The sequence below is a fragment of the Diaphorina citri genome, unplaced genomic scaffold (assembly GCF_000475195.1).
Source record: "Diaphorina citri unplaced genomic scaffold, Diaci psyllid genome assembly version 1.1 scaffold637, whole genome shotgun sequence".
NCBI lineage: Eukaryota > Metazoa > Arthropoda > Insecta > Hemiptera > Psyllidae > Diaphorina > Diaphorina citri.
Window position 1 is genome coordinate 50,385 of NW_007378070.1, and position 23,848 is coordinate 74,232.

The window sequence follows — 23,848 nt, forward strand, 5'->3', positions numbered from 1 at the left end:
ACCACCACCCCCACCACCACCACCACCACCACCAACAACAACTACAAAACAACAAAAGCATCAACAACAGCTCACGGAAAATTTTCAAAAGCTAATGATGTGTGTAAATACACACTTAGAAAAAAGGAGTGAGATCCCCCTCAAAAACACTAATGTGAAAAAAAGGCCAAGTTCCTATCCAAAAATGTCGGCCTATAATAAGTGGTGAGATCAGAAAATTAAGGCCAAGTCTGCATTCTCAATTTTTCGTGTCTGCTGAAAATGCTGGATCTCAATTCCTTCAACCTTCTCTCAATTTCAACTTGGCAATGTTTTCCTTTTATTTTCATGTTAATAATAGGTACCGTATTTAGGTATTAATTTAAGAAGGAAAAACATTGCCAAGTTGAAATTGAGAGAAGGTTGAAGGAATTGAGATCCAGCATTTTCAGCAGACACGAAAAATTGGGAATGCAGACTTGGCCTTAATTATCTGATCTCACCACTTTTAAGGGCCGACATTTTTGGAGAGGAACTTGGCCTTTTTTTCACATTTGTGTTTTTGTGGGGGATAAGGTATATAATAAACATTTCTTGAAAATTTGAGCTCTTAATACCAAAAGTAGTTCCGGAGATATAGAGGCGCAAAAATCGCAATTTTTTTACTCACTCACTCATCAAAATGATTAGGCACTTCGCGATGTCGTATAAACTTGAAATTTGGCAGGATGGTAGGTTTAATGAGTAGGTAAGTAAAGGGAAAAATCTGAAAATCGGCAAAAGTTGCACTGGGCTCCGCCCACAGGCGGAAATAACCGCTTTTGCGGTTTTCACTAAACGGTTAGAGATATCGAAAAAGTTATGAGAGTAGACCCCCCTAAAACCATACCTAACCCCCCCCCCAAATGTTAGTTTTTATTAACACCAGAACAAGGGTTAGCGGTGTTTTACCGTTTTTTACTAACTAAACTACTAAAGGCTTAGTTAAGTACCCATCGAAAATGATATGGTAGTACATATATGTTGACATCTACTACCATGACATGACAAAAATGATAGACAACTATACCGCCACCGCCACCACCACCACCGCCACCACCACCACCACCACCACCACCACCACTACCACCACTACCCCCAAAAACAAAAACACAAATAATGTGGAAAAAAAGCCAAGTTCCTATCTAAAAATGTCGGCCTATAAAAGTGGTGATATCAGAAAATTAAGGCCAAGTCTGCATTCCAAGTTTTTGTGCCTTCTGAATCTTAATTCCTTCAACCTTCTCTCAGTTTCAACTTGGCTATGTTTTCCCTTCGGATTTGACGTTTAATTATTTATTTATTTGAGTAGGGAAAACATAGCCAAGTTGAAATTGAGATAAGGTTGAAGGAATTAAGATTCAGAAGGCACAAAAACTTGGAATGCAGACTTGGCCTTAATTTTCTGATATCACCACTTTTATAGGCCGACATTTTTAGATAGGAACTTGGCTTTTTTTCCACATTATTTGTGTTTTTGTGGGGGATCCATATTTCAGAAAGTACCTACCTATAAAATATTACCTATTACTGAATAAATAAGAATTTTTCCGTAAATCTGGTAATTGTGTATGTATTTGTTTGTAATTTTTTGCTATAAAACCCCGGGTAGAAACCGAACTGAAATCACTTCGAACTGTACCAAGGGTGAAACAGTACACTCCAGCCAACAACAACATTCATCTCAAAATGGCTCTAAGTAAAGCTCTTGTTGTTTTAGCTCTCTTTGCTTCAGCTTATGCCAACCCCATCAACGACACCTCAGGTAGGTAGTTCTGGTAAGTTTTACAATTTCAATAATGACATTCATCAATTTGTATCGTCTTCTATTCAGAAGGTTTCTGTATTTCTTCTACTTTAATACCTTTCCACCCCCTCGGTTCTGTGCACTCCTGTTAATTCCATCCATACTTCTCTCTCTTCCTCAATCTTTAGTTTGATGATTTAGTTAGCTCTATCCACTGAGATGGAGTAATGATAATAAAGCTCACACTCCACAGGAACTACACCAACCACTGGAACTACACCAACCACTGGAACTACACTAAACAACGGAACTACACCAAACACCAGTGCAGTCAAAGATTATCTGAGCCAAGCCCAGAAAGATGTGATTTGCAGTACAAACTCCACGGTCCTGTGCGTCACATCAGGAAAGGCTGATCAAGCCTGCACCGACATTGCCAATTTAGCAAACGGAACAAATCCCTGCTGCCCCGTGCCTGGCGTGTGTGCTTTCGAGGTCGTTCCTTACACTGGACCTACCCCAGGTGAGTACAATAAAATCTTTTCCTTTTGTAAAAGAGATTTTTGTTCCTGAGTCTGTTTCTCCTCATTCAGTTTGAAATCTTTATCAAAATCCACAGGTAACAGGTTCATAACATGTCTGAGTTATGCGCAATAGTTATGCGCAATAAATATTTGTATTTCACTTTTTCATTATTATTATTATTTGTTACCTACCATTTTGTACTTTATGATTTAAATAAATAAAGTGGTGCAATATTAAACTGTTGAGATAATGGGACTACATGTCCTAATTCGACAGTCCAAATAAAGCACTAATATCTAATAGAATTTCAAAGTTGGGTACAAATTCAAGTTTATTCGATGGCTGTTGTGTGATTAGAAATCAATCAAAATTTTAAATTTCTAAAGTGCTCCTAAACTTTTTGACAGTGGTTATTACTGCACATTAATTATTCAGTGAGGTTTTTTTTTCTATCCCAACCCAAGTACTCGTTTTTTAGCCGCCAACTGAGACGTTTTGTTTCCCGTTTTCTTAGCATTGTTTTTAAAGAATGGAGTAAAATGTAAAATTTACAGATTTCCGTCGATTTCACCGTTCGGATGAACGATTTTCAATGCTTTATAGTGACCTTTATTAGATATAGGAAGAAAAAGCTGCGGCAATTTGCGGTCTAGCGAGATTTTTAGCATGCTTCTCAGAAAACTGAAGTTACCCAGTTATTTCATAAGTATGCAAAATTCACTTTGGCAGACCTAATAATGAACCCTATGGGCCGAATGCACAGTCGTTCCTAAATTATGAAGGTTCCCTTCTTCCTTAAGATTTCCTATTTCCTTAAGGTATCCATTTTCCTATGTTGTTTATTTTCTTCTGCTTTAATACTAATGGCGTCTGTTTGTCATAGGCTATCTCGAATACGGTAAGAGCTAGAGACTTGAAATTTGGTATGTAGCTGTCAAATGTGACTAGGATGCGACACGAAACATTTTGGTTAAGACCGGTGCAACGGTTGGCGGCATTTTACCGCTTTTTGGCGGTTTTCGGTGTAATTTAACAATATCTCGGGAACGGTGTTTCGATTTTTCACCTATCAATTTGTTCAAAAAAGGTTTTTCTGTTACTAACAACTTCATTTTATGATCAATTAATTAAAAAATACGAGAAAATTTTAAATTACATTGTTCACTTGGTCAGATTCACATTGACAGCCCAGAAATGAAAAAAATAGGTAATTTCTACATTTTCTTCTGTTTGGATACTAATCGCGTTCATTTGCTATTGACCAGTTTCAATTGATTTTTGGTTGCTATGGATACGATATACACTGGAATTCAAAAAATTTAGCACAGTTTTCATTTTTACTTTCCTTATCCTATAGGAAGGAAAGTAATGTAATCGGGTCAAAATTTCGATGGTCAGTTTTTAGTGCCAAAACACGTTTTGAGGTCCCTAGAGCCTAAATCCGAAGTTTCAGCCATTGGTCCGTGTGTGTGTCTGTCTGTGTGTCTGTCTGTCCGTCTGTCTGTCTGTAAACAAAATATCTGGAGAACGGTAAGAGCTAGAGAGTTGAAATTTGGTATGTATCTTTCAAATGTGACAAGGATGCGACACGAAACTTTTGGTTAAGACCGGTGTAACGCTTGGCGGCATTTTACTGCTTTTTGGCGGTTTTCGGTGTAATTTAACAATATCTCGGGAACGGTATAAGCTAGAGACTTGAAATTTGGTATGTAGTTCACAAATGTGACAAGGATGCAACACAAAACGTTTGGTTGAGATAGTTGCTGCGCTTGGCGGTATTTTGACCGCTTTTGGACAGATTTCAACCGTTTTTCAGCTATAGCGACAAAACGGTTAGAGATATAATTGTAAAAGTTAGGGTAAAAGAACAATCAAATAATCATCATTCAATAGGATAAGGAAAGTCATGTGATGTTCACACCAGATTTTTTTTTTATTTCATTTTTGAAATCTACGAATTTCATGGGTAACCAAATAATCTTTTGTTATTAATGGTAAGTGGTAAAATTTACAAGGGGTTCAAGTCCGGCAGTATACCATTAGACCGGGGTTTGAGCATTTTTCAAAACGCACAATCCACGGTCGGGCATTTCATGTTTTCCACTCCGCGGAGTGAGCAGTTTAGCCTTCTTTCTCTTGGTGCTCAATGGCCGATTTCGACAATTTAGCTTTTGCATAAATCCAGTCCGCGGACTGAGCTATTTACAGTTGCTTAATTGCCGAATTTCGGGGAATGAGCATTTTGCATATTTTACTCCGCGGAGTGAGCTATTTTTTCGCTCATTGAGCGAATTCGCGGATTGAGCCTAACATATATATTATATAGTAATAGGGAGTGCGAAGCGCGACCGCATGCACAACCGTGCGAAGCCCCAGGAGCGCGCAGCGCGACCTTAAACACGAAAGAGTGAAGCGCGACCCTATTCTCAACCCCGCGAAGCGCGACTGCATGCACAACCGTGCGAAGCCCCAGGAGCGCGCAGCGCGACCATATGCACAAAAAATTCCCGGAGGGACGGATGAATTTCCTTTTGAAATTTAAAAGAAAATGCTGATCAAGGAAATTTCTAAAATACAAAACTTACCTACCAAAAAGATAATTTTACTGTTATACTTTAATGGAAATATTTGCAGATTTTAGAGGTGAAAACCATTTTCTCTATGTTTAATTGGAAAAAGTTATGACCGGCTTATTCTTAAGGGAAGATCGTGCATTTCAAAGAAAAAAAAAAAAAACGAAAACGAAATGGCGGTTATCTCCGAAACTAAGAGAAATAGGGAAAAAATTAAAATATTTTTTGTGGAAATGACCTCACTCCTCACAAATCTACCCTAGGATAACATTTTTCGTGTATCTACAGGGTGGTCCAGAATTATAGGGACAACGGCCTACAGTAGATATATGGGATCATTTCCAACAATAATCATTCCCATATGCATGATTAGGGTAAAAGAACACTCAAATAAGCGTTCAATAGGATAAGGAAAGTCGTGTGATGTTCACACCAGATTTTTTATTGAATACTCTCACAGCCATTTCAAATTTTCAAAGTCAATCTGTTTCAATTTTTTTGAACGTCACTGTATTGAAATTAAAATGTAAAGGAAAGTCGGAAATACACATTGCGCTTGCGTAAGAGAAATTTAGGATCCACTATGCATATGAATTTTAGGAAAGCACTAAAAGGAATCCCTCATCATTAAGGTACGACTGTGCATTCGGCCCTAAGTAATTTAATAAGAACTTATGTCACAATGTTTCGTTTATAAGTGTAAATAATACCTATTTATTTATTGTGTGTAAAAAAAGTCGTTCTTTGAAAAATTTCAACTTTTGGAACTTAGAAACAATTCGAATGTTTGGACTCAACCAACAAATGAAGAAGAAAAAAATATGTATGACTTGAACTGTCTAATCTAGTGACTTGCATTGAAATATATTGTCAAGTGACAAAGATACCGTAGCCACTTGATCATAAGTATGTAGGTTTCTACTAATGTTATACCTACACTTGTCCCTTTCTAGCAACCACTGGCACCACCCCTGGAGGCAGTACAAATGGAACTGGCATCACTGGAACTGGCACCACCCCTGGAGGCAGTACAAATGGAACTGGCACCACTGGAACTGGTACCACCCCTGGAGGCAGTACAAATGGAACTGGCATCACTGGAACTGGTACCACCCCTGGAGGCAGTACAAATGGAACTGGCACCACCCCTGGAGGCAGTACAAATGGAACTGGCACCACTGGAACACCCGTCATCCCCCAACCCAATACCGTCTATATTTCGAGCATTAGCAACCCGGGCAATTTTATCTGCTACAGCAAATGCCCAGGCAATGGCCTCACCTTTGTCTACCCGACTGGTACAAGTGGATCTACTGTTGGCTACTAAACCTCTACGGCCAAGTCATTTGCTCACAGCCATCCCGATTCGCTCACCTACAGTTCCTTTAATGTTTTCTTTATATTTGCTAATAAATTTCATATCTTTGCTTGTTTTATGATGCAAAAAGCCGCAAATGCTCATGTTTTGATTTTATGTATATCCAGTTACAATGACCCCCTCCGAGAGGCAAGCTACCCCCTTACGTACTCAAATTAACCTCACCCAACCTGATTGCGGCCGGGACTAGTGAGCAGCATGCAGATTGTCACCCGGACGCACTTTAATTGCTCCCATTTGATGACACTCCATACTCCAACTGCCCTGATGTGTAATTCCTCCCATCTCTTTTTAGGCACCCGAGGAACGAGTATCCAATTGCTCCCATTACTATTTACAGGTAGATTTTACTATATACCATAATTTTTCTTTACTGCTATCTCTATTACACCTCTCATCATTACCATTCCAGTTAGTACCCTTGGTTTTCTATTAGTTGGGGAAAAAATTGACATCTATCTATGAACAGTGTTTCGATATTTTGAGAAGTATATGTACTAAAACTGGTTTAATGTTTGAACCTAAAAAATCCTTATCCTATTGTGTGATGCTTATTTGGGTGTTCTTCTATTGTAACTTTTACAATATCTCTAACCGCTTAGTTATTATAGCTGAAAACCGCCAAAAAGCGGTCAAAATACCGCCAACCGCAGCATCGATCTTACCCACAAGTTTCGTGTCGCATGCTTATTTGACAGCTGCATACCAAATTTATGTCTAGCTCTTACCGTTCTCACGCGGACCAATGGATGAAACTTTGGATTTAGGCTCTAGGGACCTCAAAACGTGTTTTGGCACTAAAAACTGACCATCGAAAATTTGACCCGACTACTTTCCTTCCTATAGGATAAGGAAAGTACCTAATCAAAATGTGGCTATAGATTTTGAGAAAGCTATACACACAGTCACACAGCTTGTCGCGATACATGACCTAATGAGTTGGGTGTAGGTTCCACTTGGCCCAGTCATGGATTAGGAATATTCAAAAGCACCATCTGAAGAAAGACTACGAGGGGGAAAAACAAGACATGTACTTGGACTACTTGGCTTGATCTTTGATTCGGTCTCATGTGACAGATGGTAGCAATTCACAAAAAAGTACCTTATTTTTTTCAACTATGGGAGCAATTAGAGTACATACAGAATTTAAGCTTAAACACGTAGGTTAGGGTGGAGCGTCAGAGCACTTTTTTTTTATTTTCGTAATGTAATAGTGAAATAAAGGTGTTCCTGGTCCTAAAAACGCCAAAAATTGGAGATCAAAGACTATCCCCTTGCAGGCAACACGTTTGTATTGTACGCGCGCATACGTTTCTGCACAATTAATCTGTTTGTGCGCATACGTTTCTGCGCATTTCTTAGGTATACTCACTACTCTGAACCTTTTTATTAGAATGGCAAATAAAAATTGAATTTTCGACCTTATAAAGTTACTTTTTCGGAGTTTTGATTTTTATCCAAATGCAACTGCTCCATTGTTCAATACTCATAATAATATCTCCTCTCTCTCTCTCTCTCTCTCTCTCTCTCTCTCTCTCTCTCTCTCTCTCTCTCTCTGTGTTAATTGTCATTAAGTCCAGTTTCAGATAATAAGAAAATGTCCTAACCAAGTGTGGGGCTATTTTTTGCAAGTTGATCTAGTTTAGTTCGGAGTTCCCGTACGTTCTGATAGTATAGTTTCTGTGAAATGACATTAGGGGAGTTCCTGTTAGTCAATACATTAAGATAAGTGTTATCTGTCCCCTCCCCAGAGTTACCGTTACATTCAGTTTATTATTATTCTTTATTTGATTTTTCGATTTTACTTTCATGTAATGATTTAAAATCAAGACCAGAGCCCGTTCTCCCTTTATTCCCAGTATAATGTTTAAGTCACCCATCCATTTATGCCCTCCCCAGAGTTACCGTTACATTCAGTTTATTATTATTCTTTATTTGATTTTTCGACTTTACTTTCATGTAATGATTTAAAATCAAGACCAGAGCCCGTTCTCCCTTTATTCCCAGTATAATGTTTAAGTCACCCATCCATTTATTGGCCTTGCTCGGCGTAGCTTAACACAGGTGACGCTAAAACCGGTCTTAAATGATCGACTGAAGTGTTATCTAAAACTTTCTCGCTTTGAGTTCATAGGTCGTCGCGACAAATTTCGAGATCAGAGCTCATTTGTGTGAGAAAATGTGAAAAAAAATCCCCCAAAAACCGTTTTTTTGTCAAATTTTAGTTGTTTAATTGTTAAGAAAGTACAGTTGTGGTTTTATTTTCATGTTTCAGGGAAGGCATTGATGAGGGAATTAGATGGCTTGTAGAATGTATCAAACGAAACTGTGATGTAAGACCACCTCGAAATTTAGAAGATACGTGATAAAGGGACAATATTGGATATATTTTTATGTTTTTTATGTTATATTCATACATTGCCAGGTATGCAATTTCTTTCTTCAACTTTACTCTTTTTATGAGCTGCTTTTTACTTTTCTATCTTATAGGAAGGAAAGTAATGTATTGAGGCAAAATTTTCTATGGTCAGTTTTTAATGCCAAAACACGTTTTGAGGTCCCTAGAGCCTAAATCCAAAGTTTCAGCCACTGGTCCGTGTGAGAACGGTAAGAGCTAGACATAAATTTTGGTATGCAGCTGTCAAATATGACAAGCATGCGACACAAAACTTTTGGGTAAGATGGGTGCTGCGGTTAGCGGTATTTTGACCGCTTTATGCTTGGTATTCATGGAACTGGTGAAATCTGTCGATAACACTGGTCTACAAAATGAAATGACCTGCGAGTTGCAAGCCAAGTTTTCATCGATTCGAGGGTTTTCGAAGTTGTTGAATCCGAATATGATAATCTTTTTTTCTGGATTGGTTTAAAAAAAAAATCGCAATTTTACGACCATAACTTTACGCTTTATTTGTTTAATTTTAGGAAGACTTTAATTTTAGGAAAATTGATTAAATACTTATACATATTGTTCTGAATCCGAATATGACCTTAGGTTTCATTTAAATGTAACCAAACTTCCGCTATGTCCAAAAACCCGTCGGAAAAACAGCAAAAAAAGTCATTTTTTACACATTTTATGCCTAAAATTTTCTTTTCTGATCACTTGAAAAAAAAAAAAAAAAAAAAAAAAAAAAAAGCCGGGGGCAAAAAAGTAAAAACAAAACCTAAACTGAAAACAAATTGAAACGTTTCAATCCCACATTAAATGCGTTTGAACAAAACAGTAGAGAAGAGCGTGGTAAATAATAACCTAATTAGAAGACTCATAGGGGTAAAGGAATATCAACCGGAAATGTCCGACCAGATGTGACCATTTAAAACAATTACCGTCTGTCGGAATGAGAAGGCCTCTGCGGTAAAATGTCGATGGTCGCTTCTCACGCCTTTTGCTTTGGACCATGATTCCCACGATCTTGGTCCATGGACCATGGTCTGTGAGCCGTGATGTTTGCTAGAGATTCTATCTATGGAGAGCACCCATTTGCATTGAGAGATCCGATCTAGATGGTTCAGTACAGGGTGAGACGAACACCTCAGTATTCCGCAGCGACATAACCTGAAAGATCAATAATTGATCTTTCAGGTTATGTCTTTATTAAGCTGTGTCTACACACAGTCGACAGCCGTCGACCACTTTCATATTACTCCAAGAAAAGACTTATTCTTTTCCGATTCGAACTCTGCAATAGGGTGGAGCGTCAGAGCACTTTTTTTTTATTTTCGTAATGTAATAGTGAAATAAAGGTGTTCCTGGTCCTAAAAACGCCAAAAATCACATCCATTTTTTTCTAAAAAAATTGGTTGATGCGCCGCAGGCACTTTGAAATTTTCAAATTTTCCAATTTTGGACCTATTTTCCCTGAATTTTCTAATTTTTTTGGTAAATCCTATTTTATTGTAATAGTGATTTATGTAAAGTAAAGAACACTAAGTTTTTTTCTATGACATAAAAAAGTCAAATTTCGAAAGCCAAGATGCGCCCCCGGGCGGTTGAAATTTGTCATTTTTCTGGAAAAACGCTAAAATTTACAAATTTTCCAGATTTTTCTAATTTTTTCTAAACGATTTTGCGGGGTGTAACAGCAATAATAAGGTACATTATATTCTCATTTTTAAATTAATATATTTTTTTTTTTCAAATATTCACAAGTTACGATTCGCCCCAGACTGCAAGGAATCAGCTCCATATTGGTAGCTATTAGGTACTACACTACCAACACTGGTCTTTGAAATGTACCCATTGTTGAATCAAGTCATTCCCCTACCGAAGATTTAGATGAAACACGGAACGTGTAAATTTGCCATCTCTTGCTCTCGTGTGTGAAAGAACTGGAGTGTCCGACAGAGTTGCAGCAATGTAAGCTCATCTGCTCTGAAAGACTATGGAGTAATTTCGCATGAAGATAAGTCTGACGTCGTTGACCGTTCAAAACTTCGCCGAGAGAGACAAAAACTGAGGAAAGAATCTCAAGATCAAGAATCATCAAAACTCGTGAGTTTATACTTTGATGGCAGAAAAGATAAGACGCTTGTACAGGAAAAGAAGGGAGACAAATATTTCAAAGCCACAAAGGTTGAAGATCACTATGTTCTTGTTCAAGAACCAGGCCATGCTTACTATGGGCATGTAACGTGTGCATCTGGGTCAGCAGAAGGAATCCTTTCCATGATACTTGAATACATGGCAGAAAAAAAAAGAAGGTTTGTCAAACCTTAAAGCAGTGGGATGTGATGGTACGGCTGTCAACACAGGAGCAGAGGGAGGTGTAATTCGTCGCTTGGAGGTTCATCTAGGTAGATCATTACAGTGGAATATTTGTCTTCTCTATGCAAATGAGTTACCGTTAAGACATCTGTTTCATCATCTCGATGGCGACACGACAGGTCCGAAGACGTACTCTAGTACAATTGGAAAACTTTTGTTGAACTGTGAGGACAAGAATCCAGTAAAATACGAGGCTATTCCACTACCTACTGACGTAAATTTCCCAACAAATGTTGATGATTTGAGCACGGACCAGAATTTTGAGACTCTACGTTTCAACAGAGGTTCCTTCTGAGAGTTTGAAAACCTTAGCTACATTCATCATGAATGTATACGGGCCAATGTGGTTTTCTATTAAGACTATGTCAACATGTTTCGATAAACACTCCAAACTGTTGTTGAGGAAAACAACATGAACAACATTGTTCCAGAACTACCTTGCCACACCCAGTGTGTGGAAAGATACGTGAAATTAGTCACGAATGCATCATCCAAAAGTTGTAGGTTATAAAGCTAGAGATGGTTTTATTAGAAACCAAATAGAATCCCGCAAGTCAATGCCTGCTTTCGAGACAAAAAGCAGTGATACTTACCAAACGTTTCCTTTGACTCAGATATTCTGTCTCTGTCATTGGAGTCAACCACATAGATGAGAGCATGGCATTCAGCATAATACTGGAGGGAAACAAATAAGACAAGGATTTCTGAATAGATAAGTAAATCTACCAAAGAACGTATGAATAGAACATATTGATACAAAGTTTTACTGTCATCACTCTCTTGAGTATGGTCCATTCATAAGCTTAGAACAAAAAGCTACTTGTAAAGAATTGATACGAATTTTGCGTGCGAATTATCGTATCAATTCATGTGAAAAAATCAAAACCATTGATTCTTATCTTATGAGAGCGCTGACACTCATCCGACGAATTCGCATGACGTGGTTGATCCGATCAAAATAGTTTGTTTTTTGATGCGATTTCGTGCGAAAAATTTAGTTGTTCCAGGATTTCGTGAAGTCTTGTTTCTTGACGATTTTATTTTAAATATTTGAATGATTTTAAATAGTTTTTTTTTCTTTTTAGGGCCGGTTTCTAACATCCTCTGTTGACTCGCGAGTTTGAAAACCAATGGTTCACCCAAACTCCGGAGTTGACCGAGTGTTTTGGCGAATCCTAACTCTGGTGTGTTAATTGTCATTAAGTCCAGTTTCAGATAATAAGAAAATGTCCTAACCAAGTGTGGGGCTATTTTTTGCAAGTTGATCTAGTTTATTGTTCCCGCCTTTCCTCGACCGTCTTATACTTGGGACATTGGTCAGCAAAATGACCTTCATTACAATAGATACATTGTCCCTTCTCAGTCCTAGCTGCAGGACTCTTATCTATAGAAACCAAATTTTCCGTCGTATACCTAGTTCTAGGTGGTGGCTTTTGCACAGGCACCATAGACTTACTAATGTTCGTACGCTCGTAACTCTTCACTTCAGGGTTCAGAGACCTCAACATTCGGTCTCGCCTCATCTCGGCCTTGATCTGCTCACGTATATCGTGTACTGTTATGACGGAGCCCTTCTCCTCTACCAACTTCTCCTGAGTTTTCTCTGGCAGCTTCCTGAATAAAAGAGAAGAAAGCAAAGGATTAGTATTAACGTCAACTCCTTGATTTTCTAACAATTTCAAGTTCACTTCTAACTTTCTATAAAACTCCTGTATGTGCTCAATGTTTCTAGAATACAACTTGAGCTTCTCTATCTCGCTGTATATCTTGTGGTGGATCACCTCAGGAGTGCCATACTCTTCTCTGAGTATATCCATGGCAACCTTGTAATTGTCATTGGTGATACGCAACCCTTCTATCAAAGAGCCAGCTTTACCTACAAGCTGCCCTTTCAAGTAATGGAGCTTCATATTGTCCGCTAAATCTGTCCTGGAATCAATCAAAGTCATGAAATTATCAGAGAATTCTTGGTACTTCTCAAGTTCACCATTGAACTTTACTAGCTCGACCTTGGGAAGGTGAGTGTGGCCTGAGGAACAAGAGGAATTATTATTACCCATTTTCTCAATCTCTAGTCTCCTAAGATCTAACTCTTCCATCCTAACTCTATGCTCTCTTACCTCTCTCTCATTTCTCTCCTCCATCTCTCTCACTTCTTTCTCAGTCTCACGCTCAGCTCTTTCTCTCCTTTTCCTACAATCATACTCCACCAACTTCCTCTCAAGGTCAAGAATCCACTGAGATAACTTTTCATATAACTCTTCTGACTGTTGAGGTACCAAAACCTCTAACTGAGCCTCATCTTCTATGGCCGCTTCTAGCAAATCTCTCCTTTGAGAGTAGACCTCTAATCTGGCCTTAGAACGACCAACTACTAATCTAATAGACTCAGCAGTCTCTTCTGTGTACTCGTCTTCTACATCTCCGATTTGAGATAATACAGCCTCTAATCCACCCAACTCATTCCTACTTCTAGTATAATTTCTCTTTAAAACAGTAGTCATGGTGGATAAAGAAAACAATACAAATAAAAATCAAAATTAGGGACAAAAACATGAACATACAAAAAAAAGAAAGGAATAAAATCCAAGTACCTAGATACCTACATTTTGCTACTAGCAATTTTTCTCAAGGAATAAAAATATTTACGTATCTTTGAATAACAACATCTCGCGCGGATGAATACGCTTGACTCAGGAAATAGGAAGGTCATCGCGCGTCCTTTCCATCCCTCAAACATCGGCTTCTCTCTTTTGTGCTGATCTTCGCTCGCGTGTCCTTGAAGCTGCGCTGCGCTGAATATTTTCTTCTGCTCCTCTACACTTCTGCTTTGTTCGTGAAATGGTTGTACTCTTCTACGTGATGAAATGAAATTTTGAAATGTATGTACACTTATGAGGAGAATGTTTATACTGGAACGCAATTTCTTACTTGAAAAATGTTACTGGATTCACTGTTTTATAAAATGTCTATCTGGAACTACTGGAACTGTCTCTTACCCAAAGTGGGTAACCACGCTCTGCTACCAAACAAGCTACGCTGCTACCAAACAAGCTCTGTGGGGTTTTTTCGGCCTTCTTCTTCTTCCTAACCCGCCGTTCCCCCCAACCACAACCTGTTAAAATTTGAATGGGGGAAAAAAGACTAACACTTCGAACCTTCTGAATTGAACTTGGAATATTTATACACACATAAAGTTTATTGATATTTCAGAAGGTTATTTAACACTTACAAACAAAGGTCTCTTATTGAACTTATAGGGTCTTTCTGATTACAAAGTAACTGGAAAATCACTGGGTCTTTCTTCTACTTACTTAATGTCTTCTGCTACACTTTACTTCTGATACACTTCCTACTAATCACTTTCTTCACTACTGCCTTTCAACTACTAAACTTCCACTGTACTAATTACACTTCTATGAGATCCCCCTTGCTATATCACCCTCTTCTCTTAACTTTGGATCTCACAAAAAACTATAACTGAATACAAAACTAAAATTTCTTCAAAGGCCTTGATCGCTCTATCACGACTCTATGGCTACTTCCTAGCTACTCTAATGGCTGCTACATAGTGATAGTGACTAATCTTACATTCCTTCTCTTCCCTGCTTCCCGCATCTCGAAAACTTTCTCCTCTCCCACTCTTCTCTCATCCTACCTTTCTTCCTTTTCACGTATCTGAACTACTTTCTTAATTCGCGATTTTCGCGACATTGGCGGCCCAAAAAAAAAGAAAAAATGGGCCCTAATAAAGGACTAAATAAGGTTACAATAACAGTAAGATACCTGACTAATACAATGAACAACATGGTGTACCTGACTGAAACCTTTCAAACATTCAAAAAACAATAATCTCTAATACATGTCAGTCCTAAATGTCCTATCTACAAAAAAACATAGTCATAATTTCATAAATATTCTCAATTAATAAATGACAAATTACAATAAAATTTCAAACTGACAAAACCTTCTAAGTAACAATAACCATTTAAGAAACAAAACTATAGGAACAACTTAATAGAACTTTATCCGTTCTGCACAAGCTCAATAATAAATTACAATGAACAAATAAAGAAACAATAAAATCTTAGGTACCTAGAACTTTATCTGTTCTGGTCAAATCTCAATAACTAAAAGGCTGAAAAAAAGAATAATTAGCAAACAAGAAAAAAATGAACTTCAATCAAACTCAATATTACAATAAATCTCGTACCTCCAAAAAAACACCTGTAAACAAGAATAATTAGACAATTTGAAGGCACTAGTCAAAATCGGGTAATGTCAAAATAAGGAATCAGATTTCCAGGGGGTACAACATGGAAATAGGACGAGTTATAATCCGTCCATTGGAAATCCTAAGGTCTACATTTCTCACACTATAGCGACTCTATGGCTACTTCCTACTGACTCTATCGGCTACTACATAGTGACTCTATGCCTTCTACATAGTGACTAATCTTACATTCCTTCTCTTCCCTGCTTCCCGCATCTCGAAAACTTTCTCCTCACTACTAGCAATTTTTCTCAAGGAATAAAAATAATTATTTACGTATCTTTGAATAACAACATCTCGCGCGGATGAATACGCTTGACTCAGGAAGTAAGAGAATGAAGTCACGGGGTCAAGGTCATCGCACGTCCTTTCCATCCCTCAAACATCGGCTTCTCTCTTTTGTGCTGATCTTCGCTCTCGTGTCCTTGAAGCTGCGCTGCGCTGAATATTTTCTTCTGCTCCTCTACACTTCTGCTTTGTTCGTGAAATGTTTGTACTCTTCTACGGCTATTTATATTTCAAGTCAACCACACCACTGAGGCACGTGGAAATGTGCACGAGTAACTTTTGGAGTTTTGGCTCGGTAGTCTGTCCATAATTCGAATCATGCAAACACCAAAGCTGATACAATGTAGAGATGTAAGCCGTAGGCTTGTAGAGCCTACATATGAGATTTAGAATCTGACCTGGCGTCCTCTCACTTGAAGTACCTATCTTGGAAACACGTGACAAGATACCTATTATCAGATAACATAACTTGTGAGGTATCTCGATAGATTTATCTTTAAGAAGTTACCTATTTTTCAATTCAATCAATTCAATATTAGCTGTCACAAGTGGCCCTAAGGCCCTAGAAATGTGACATCCGAAGAACGCCTCTATTCATTGTTTATCATCTACCCAAAGACTGATAAGATAAGAACTGTCAATACTATGTAATCATATTGTGATATGTTTGATTTTTTATGTGATGAAAATACAAAGATAGGTATCAAGGTCATTTCCTCAGGAAAAAAATCTGGTGTGAACAACACACGACTTTCTATTACATTTGCAGAATACGTAGGTATTTGAAAAGAAATAGAAAGTAAAAAAAAAACTTTCCTTATCCTATAGGAAGGAAAGTAATGTAATCGGGTCAAAATTTCGATGGTCAGTTTTTAGTGCCAAAACACGAATGTATCTTTTTTCCGTTTTCCAGTTGGACTTTGTCAAAGACTCAGGAGTTACCAAGGACATTGGATTCATAGCTGTTCTCTTGGGTGCACTTAGATTGGGTGTCATATTTTTGGGCACCTGTTGTTCTAAGACCTTGGGTAGGAGATTCACAGCTATAGTGTCTGGAGTTGGGATGACCCCGTGTCTACTTCTGTTGGCGTTTGATAGATACCAGAATCAGATCAGAGTGCAGCCAGGTAAGCTTCTTGTACCCATAGGTACAGCTTGTACTTGTCCCCATAGGTACAGCTTGTACTTGTACCCATAGGTACAGCTTGTACTTGTCCCCATAGGTACAGCTTGTACTTGTACCCATAGGTACAGCTTGTACTTGTCCCCATAGGTACAGCTTGTACTTGTACCCATAGGTACAGCTTGTACTTGTACCCATAGGTACAGTTACAAGGGAAAAGAAGAGAAAGGAAAGAAGATTTACCCGAGTTGAAAAAAGAGATGGAGAGATAGGGCGGATAAAAAGAGCAGAAACATCACAAAGAGAGAGGGAGGGGGAGAGAGAGAGAAAAAGGATAAAAGGAGAAGAGACATCACACAGAAAGAAAGAGGGAGGGAGAGAGAGAGAGAGACGGAATAAGATAGTTGGTTACAAGGTTTTTTTTCTCCTCAAAAGAGTGGAAAATGTAAGTACACAAGAAAATGAAAAAAAAAAAAAAAAAAAAAAAGGAAAAAGTCGGTAAAACTGTAACACGCTTGCTTGCCAGGCAGAAAGTTCTGAGTTCGAGTCTCACCATATGTAGAAAAAAATCCTGTGATGCGACAAGTATATCTACAGATATAGTTTGAAGCAGCACACAAAGCTGCAGACCAGTTACAGACCACATGATTTCTTTATGCTTTTTTATAAAGGGGGATATCTCCAGATGGATTTTCCTTACTGAGGGGTTATCAAAGGCTTCATTTTGATTAAAACATTTCCAGCAGTCTACTCGCTCAGTGTATTAGAGATATCGTTCTAGCAATCATTAGAGATATCCATATTTCTTCTACTCGTACTTACCATTACATATTAGAAGTGCATTTGAGAGTGTCCTTCGATTTAGGGATTCGTGTCATAAAACCATTTGAAAAGTTATTATACCTTGTGGACAGTGTATTGGAAGGATATCAGGGAGTAATAAAAGCCAAGGTACGTAAAAAAGATGTATTTTTCCTTGACGGATGAGTTATGTAAGGTACTCGCAGTGGGTACGTAGAAGAGGAGATGTGGTGTTTTCAAGGTTTTAGTCTGGCAATAAAAGCCCCCCATTATTCTATCGGGTAGTAAAAGTCCATGTACCGTTATCTTTATCAGACTGTCCTTGACGGAGTTATGTAAGTTACTCGCAATGGGTACGTAGAAGAGGAGATATCTTGTTTTCAAGGTTTTAGTCTGGCAATAAAAGCCCCCCATTATTCTATCGGGTAGTAAAAGTCCATGTACCGTTATCTTTATCAGACTGGAAAAAATGGGCCCTAATAAAGGACTAAATAAGGTTACAATAACAGTAAGATACCTGACTAATACAATTAACAATATGGTGTACCTGACTGAAACTTTCAAACATTCAAAAAACAATCATCTCTAATACATGTCAGTCCTAAATGTCCTAGCTACAAAAAAATATAGTCATAATTTCATAAATATTCTCAATTAATAAATGACAAAATTATGTAAGAGCTAAAAGTGTATTAATTTTGTGTTGTTTTAGACGAAGATTTGGCGAAACAAAACCTCTTCCTAACTCTATGTACCTACATAAAAATGATGTAATCCTTCATTCACTAAATGTTTAAAGGTCATTTTTTTACCATGAAAATTTTATTATCTAGGTACATTATCTCATTCTTGTGTTGCAGAATCCGAATTTTCTCATCGGAGGCACAATGGAGCCAGATAGTAAACCCTCCACTAACGGGATTATAGTTCAGGTAATTTTTTTTGACATTTGGTAAGTCCATTTTGTGGTGTATTAATTTAGGTATTCGCGCGCATTTAGAGGTGCCGTACCTAAATAAGACCTTAGCAGTTCTCTCTATCAAAACTCTTAGAAAGGAAATATCTAACGCTGCACCGTGTTGTTATTTCTATATCATATTTCTACACCCATTCAAGAGTGACTTTCAAGTTATTCACTTGAGTGATGGTGTGGTCCCAGCACGACCCAATAATATGTTTGTATTCTGTGTGCTACAGTGTCTATACGAAGGTTATTACCCTACTGCATTACAAGTGCATCGTGCATGTCAGATTGTCAGATACAAAATTATTCATCTATCAATGTACTCTTCATTTCAGATATTGTGCAGTCTGCTAGCATGTTCCGCCATCTTGTCCCCTGGAATGAACATGGGCTATTCAGCGTTCGCTTTGAAATACATGAGAACTCAACTGCATCTATCCACAGATCAGGAAACATGGATAGGTGAGACTCAAATTCATGACGTAGTGTTGTTTAAGACCAAGTGTAAAAGGCCCATTTTTTTCGCTGCTAAAAGTTAAAATTCGGTCTCATACGCTGTCACATTTAAGATGAAAATTTTCTACGTCGATGTCGATGTGTTTTCAAAAGTTAGTTCAAGTTTTTAGAACTAAAAAATAGAAAGTAAAAATATTCAGTAATTAAAGAAGACCTTTGTTCCGGAACGGGATGTTAAGAGAATCACAGTAATCCTTTTTTGCAATCATAAATACAAATTTTGAAATTTTGTCATATGCAATGTCGGCTTGGCACACCGAAAATGTCTTCATCCATGACTGGATTTTTACTTGCTTTTTCTTTCCATTTCAGCCAGTCTATCCAATCTGGTAACTCCGATCGGTTGTCTTCTCTCTGGTCCAATCCTAGAGCGATACGGGCGTAAGTTCACCCTCATTCTTGTATCCGTGCCTTGTTCCATCGGATGGTTCCTGATGGCATTCGAGCCAACCCTGACCCGTATCTACATAGGCAGAATACTCACAGGGCTGGCAACGGGACTAGCTAGTACCCCGGGTTCTGTGTATGCTGCTGAGTGTACATTGAGTACGTTGCGGGGATATTTGATGTCAGGGTCCACCGTGTTTATATCCCTGGGGATCTTGGTGGTCAATGTACTGGGTCTGGTGTTCAAGGTAAGTAGAGGCTATCGCTAGCAGTATAGGGATTCTCGCCTAAGTTGAGGTCGTGTGTTTGATTAACAACCGATGCATTTTAACCTCGTTTATTTACCTAACCGATTTCCCTCTCTTCTCAACGTTGCGCATTGTTAGTATCCGGATGGGTGACCATTTGGGCAATTGCGTGCTGCTAGCTTTTCCCAGCTCCGTTTTCAGATTGTGTGAGGCTGAGGTTATTGTTAGGAGGTCGGTAGCTTGTCGCCGAATGAAGGGCAAAACCCATGTCAATAAAAACCTTAATATTTATAGAGTAACATTAAACCTCTCTGTCAACACACACTTACGTACATATGTTGGTTTTTCTAAACTGTCCCTCTCCGATTCGCAGGATAACTGGCAGATAGTGGCGGCAATTGGCGGCGGTGTCTCCCTAGTAGTGGCTTTCATTACCCTCATCTTCGTACCAGAGTCTCCTGTCTGGCTAGTCACTAATGGATATGAAAGTCGGGCCACCAAATCCCTCAAAACTCTACGCGGTACTTCGCGCACCCAAGTGATTCAGAAAGAACTGAGCGCAATGCTGGCCAATAAGAGAAAAGCAGTAGCGCATGCGCAGGGCAACATGTGGTCGAATCTGCGCAGACCAGAGGCGTACAAGCCGTTGATTATTCTCAATGTGTTCTTCTTGTTTCAACAGCTGACTGGAATTTATGTGGCAGTGTCTTATACGGTAAGCTCTTGAATCATGATTCTCCTCAAAGAAGAAAGCAACAAATATGTTGGCCACAGAGTTTGCCAATATTGCACATGATTATAGTGATTACATATATATTTTCATTTTTGTGACAAATGTATCTTTTTTCCGTTTTCCAGTTGGACTTTGTCAAAGACTCAGGAGTTACCAAGGACATTGGATTCATAGCTGTTCTCTTGGGTGCACTTAGATTGGGTGTCATATTTTTGGGCACCTGTTGTTCTAAGACCTTGGGTAGGAGATTCACAGCTATAGTGTCTGGAGTTGGGATGACCCCGTGTCTACTTCTGTTGGCGTTTGATAGATACCAGAATCAGATCAGAGTGCAGCCAGGTAAGCTTCTTCATCTTCAGAAAGTGGTTGGAGGAAGAGCACATTTCTTAGGATCCTGCCACTGTAAATAAAAATAGGGAAAATCTATTAAGCTATCGGTGATAGTATATGTACAAACATTGAATACACGAAACCGGTACACAGGATAACCGAAGGTAAGCACTGTTTTGCGTGGTTTGTGTGAGGACGGATGATCGTATAGAACACAGTTGGACAATAATAAGTGATTTTAGTTGTTAAAAGACTTTCACATGACTTGAAATAAAGAAAATCCATTGTCTAATGTCTATAATAGTCTACATATTCTTTCGTTTTCAGACGCACCCAATTTCAACAGCCCCCTCTTCCTGGCCACAAACCTAACCAGTTCCTCTCTACTAAACACCTCCCTCTCCAGTAACGTCACCACCACTCTAGCACCTCTGGTAAACATCACCCTACCCTCTGTAGCAGGCCAGGCCGCCGCAGGTCAAACCTCTTGGGTGCCACTAGCTGCTATTATCCTCTATATTGTGTTCAGTACATTCGGGTTTCTCATCATTCCCTGGTCCCTCCTGGGAGAGATCTATCCTGCTAAGTGTAGAGATGTAAGTATTGAAATGTCGTCTTCTTAGAGTTCTTATTAGAAACATGGTAACGTCCTGTTGGTCCTGTGTTGGCCCAGGAATTACATGAGAAACTGACGACAAAGGTTGGGTGGCTAAGTGTAGAGATGTAAGTATTGAAATGTCGTCTTTTTAGAGTTCTTATTAGAAACATGGTAACGTCCTGTTGGTCCTGTGTTGGCCCAGGAATTACATGAGAAACTGACGACAAAGGTTGGGTGGAAGAGAATGCCTCATATCTATATCACCCTCGCAGATATAACCCAATGTTATGTATAAATTTCGTAATGAAGGGACTGCGGGCGTTGATTTTGAATGAAATTTATATACGAAAGAAAGTTATCTCTAAGATCTTAATCTTATAAATGGCCGTCTTCTGACTAAATTATTTTATGCTGCAAGGGTTCGAACCGAAATCCCTTTATCCAATTTCTCAGGAACTGCAATGGCACTGTTTTCCAATTCCTCTATTAACTCCGTCATTTTGTTTCAGGTGGCTTGTGGTATCACAGCTTGTCTTGTCTAATGTCTATAATAGTCTACATATTCTTTCGTTTTCAGACGCACCCAATTTCAACAGCCCCCTCTTCCTGGCCACAAACCTAACCAGTTCCTCTCTACTAAACACCTCCCTCTCCAGTAACGTCACCACCACTCTAGCACCTCTGGTAAACATCACCCTACCCTCTGTAGCAGGCCAGGCCGCCGCAGGTCAAACCTCTTGGGTGCCACTAGCTGCTATTATCCTCTATATTGTGTTCAGTACATTCGGGTTTCTCATCATTCCCTGGTCCCTCCTGGGAGAGATCTCATCTTCAGAAAGTGGTTGGAGGAAGAGCACATTTCTTAGGATCCTGCCACTGTAAATAAAAATAGGGAAAATCTATTAAGCTATCGGTGATAGTATATGTACAAACATTGAATACACGAAACCGGTACACAGGATAACCGAAGGTAAGCACTGTTTTGCGTGGTTTGTGTGAGGACGGATGATCGTATAGAACACAGTTGGACAATAATAAGTGATTTTAGTTGTTAAAAGACTTTCACATGACTTGAAATAAAGAAAATCCATTGTCTAATGTCTATAATAGTCTACATATTCTTTCGTTTTCAGACGCACCCAATTTCAACAGCCCCCTCTTCCTGGCCACAAACCTAACCAGTTCCTCTCTACTAAACACCTCCCTCTCCAGTAACGTCACCACCACTCTAGCACCTCTGGTAAACATCACCCTACCCTCTGTAGCAGGCCAGGCCGCCGCAGGTCAAACCTCTTGGGTGCCACTAGCTGCTATTATCCTCTATATTGTGTTCAGTACATTCGGGTTTCTCATCATTCCCTGGTCCCTCCTGGGAGAGATCTATCCGGCTAAGTGTAGAGATGTAAGTATTGAAATGTCGTCTTTTTAGAGTTCTTATTAGAAACATGGTAACGTCCTGTTGGTCCTGTGTTGGCCCAGGAATTACATGAGAAACTGACGACAAAGGTTGGGTGGAAGAGAATGCCTCATATCTATATCACCCTCGCAGATATAACCCATTGTAATGTATGAATTTCGTAATGAAGGGACTGCGGGCGTTGATTTTGAAATTTATATACGAAAGAAAGTTATCTCTAAGATGTTAATCTTATAAATGGCCGTCTTCTGACTAAATTATTTTATGCTGCAAGGGTTCGATCCGAAATCCCTTTATCTAACTTCTCAGGAACTGCAATGGCACTGTTTTCCAATTCCTCTATTAACTCCGTCATTTTGTTTCAGGTGGCTTGTGGTATCACAGCTTGTCTCGCGTACCTATTCAACTTTGCCATGGTCAAATACTACCCTTACATGTCACGTAGTATAGGATCTTATGGAGTATTCTGCTTCTATGGCATTATGGCGTTTATTGGTACCATATTTGTGATAATATTCCTGCTAGTGAGAAAAGTGCCCGCGCTATAATATTGTTAAGCGAGAGGGCGCGGTTTGAGTCCTAACCGAGATATGGAATTATCAAATTGTATCGTAAATAACGGCAATTACCTGGATTATTTGAGAATTTATCCTCGTAGTGCCGACAACCGGTGCGTCAGACAGTCCGAGCGTTAGTGGTCGGCATAAATGTAGAGCTCCTGAGAGTTATAGGTACACGAACACTATGGCGGTAAAGTTGAGACATTGCTTTTATGGTGCGTACTGAAATACCTACGTCAGGGTTGTCCAACCTTTGCGCACCCGAGGGCCATAAGAGATCAAGGAAGAGAGTTGGCGGGCCGCAAAGTTAAAAATTCAACTCACAGGTGGGACCTTCTACACGGGTTTTTGTGGGCTTTCGCGGGCCGCATGCGGCCCTTGGGCCGCGGGTTGGAGAACCCTGACCTACGTGATCCCTCACGACTTAACTTGGAGATATTTACCGCAGTGTTCGTGGTATGTTCTGTCGCAGTGCGCTCTTAGTTTAAGTTAAAACGTATCAATTGCTCTTCTAACTGTGATTCCGGCTATGACCCTATTAAGTGGTACCTACTTTTCATTGGATGATTATCTCGATTTTTCAGTCAGTAATGGCCTAATC

The 23,848-nt window shown here is 39.0% G+C and overlaps 2 protein-coding genes across 4 annotated transcripts; both read left to right on the top strand.

Annotated features, from left to right (window-relative positions):
- Positions 1–1,630: 1,630 nt before the first annotated feature.
- On the top strand, positions 1,631–6,318 carry LOC103510723 (putative per-hexamer repeat protein 5). Of its 3 annotated transcripts, XM_008475410.3 has the most exons (4): positions 1,631–1,783; positions 2,019–2,288; positions 5,817–5,969; positions 6,003–6,318. In XM_008475410.3, exons 1-4 carry the CDS (start codon positions 1,708–1,710, stop codon positions 6,188–6,190), a joined length of 687 nt encoding a protein of 228 aa, XP_008473632.1. In that variant the 5' UTR covers positions 1,631–1,707; the 3' UTR covers positions 6,191–6,318. The 3 variants fall into 3 exon arrangements, with proteins under 3 accessions (XP_008473632.1, XP_008473631.1, XP_008473633.1); XM_008475409.3 differs by having other exon boundaries at positions 5,817–6,318; XM_008475411.3 differs by having other exon boundaries at positions 1,659–1,796; positions 5,817–6,318.
- Positions 6,319–17,426: 11,108 nt separating this feature from the next.
- LOC103510731 (facilitated trehalose transporter Tret1) lies at positions 17,427–23,235 on the top strand. The gene is made up of 8 exons (XM_026824710.1): positions 17,427–17,644; positions 18,355–18,426; positions 18,794–18,920; positions 19,287–19,609; positions 19,983–20,324; positions 20,468–20,681; positions 21,000–21,268; positions 23,053–23,235. The coding sequence occupies exons 2-8, from the start codon at positions 18,382–18,384 to the stop codon at positions 23,233–23,235; spliced, it is 1,503 nt and encodes a 500-aa protein (XP_026680511.1). The 5' UTR covers positions 17,427–17,644; positions 18,355–18,381.
- Positions 23,236–23,848: the final 613 nt, after the last annotated feature.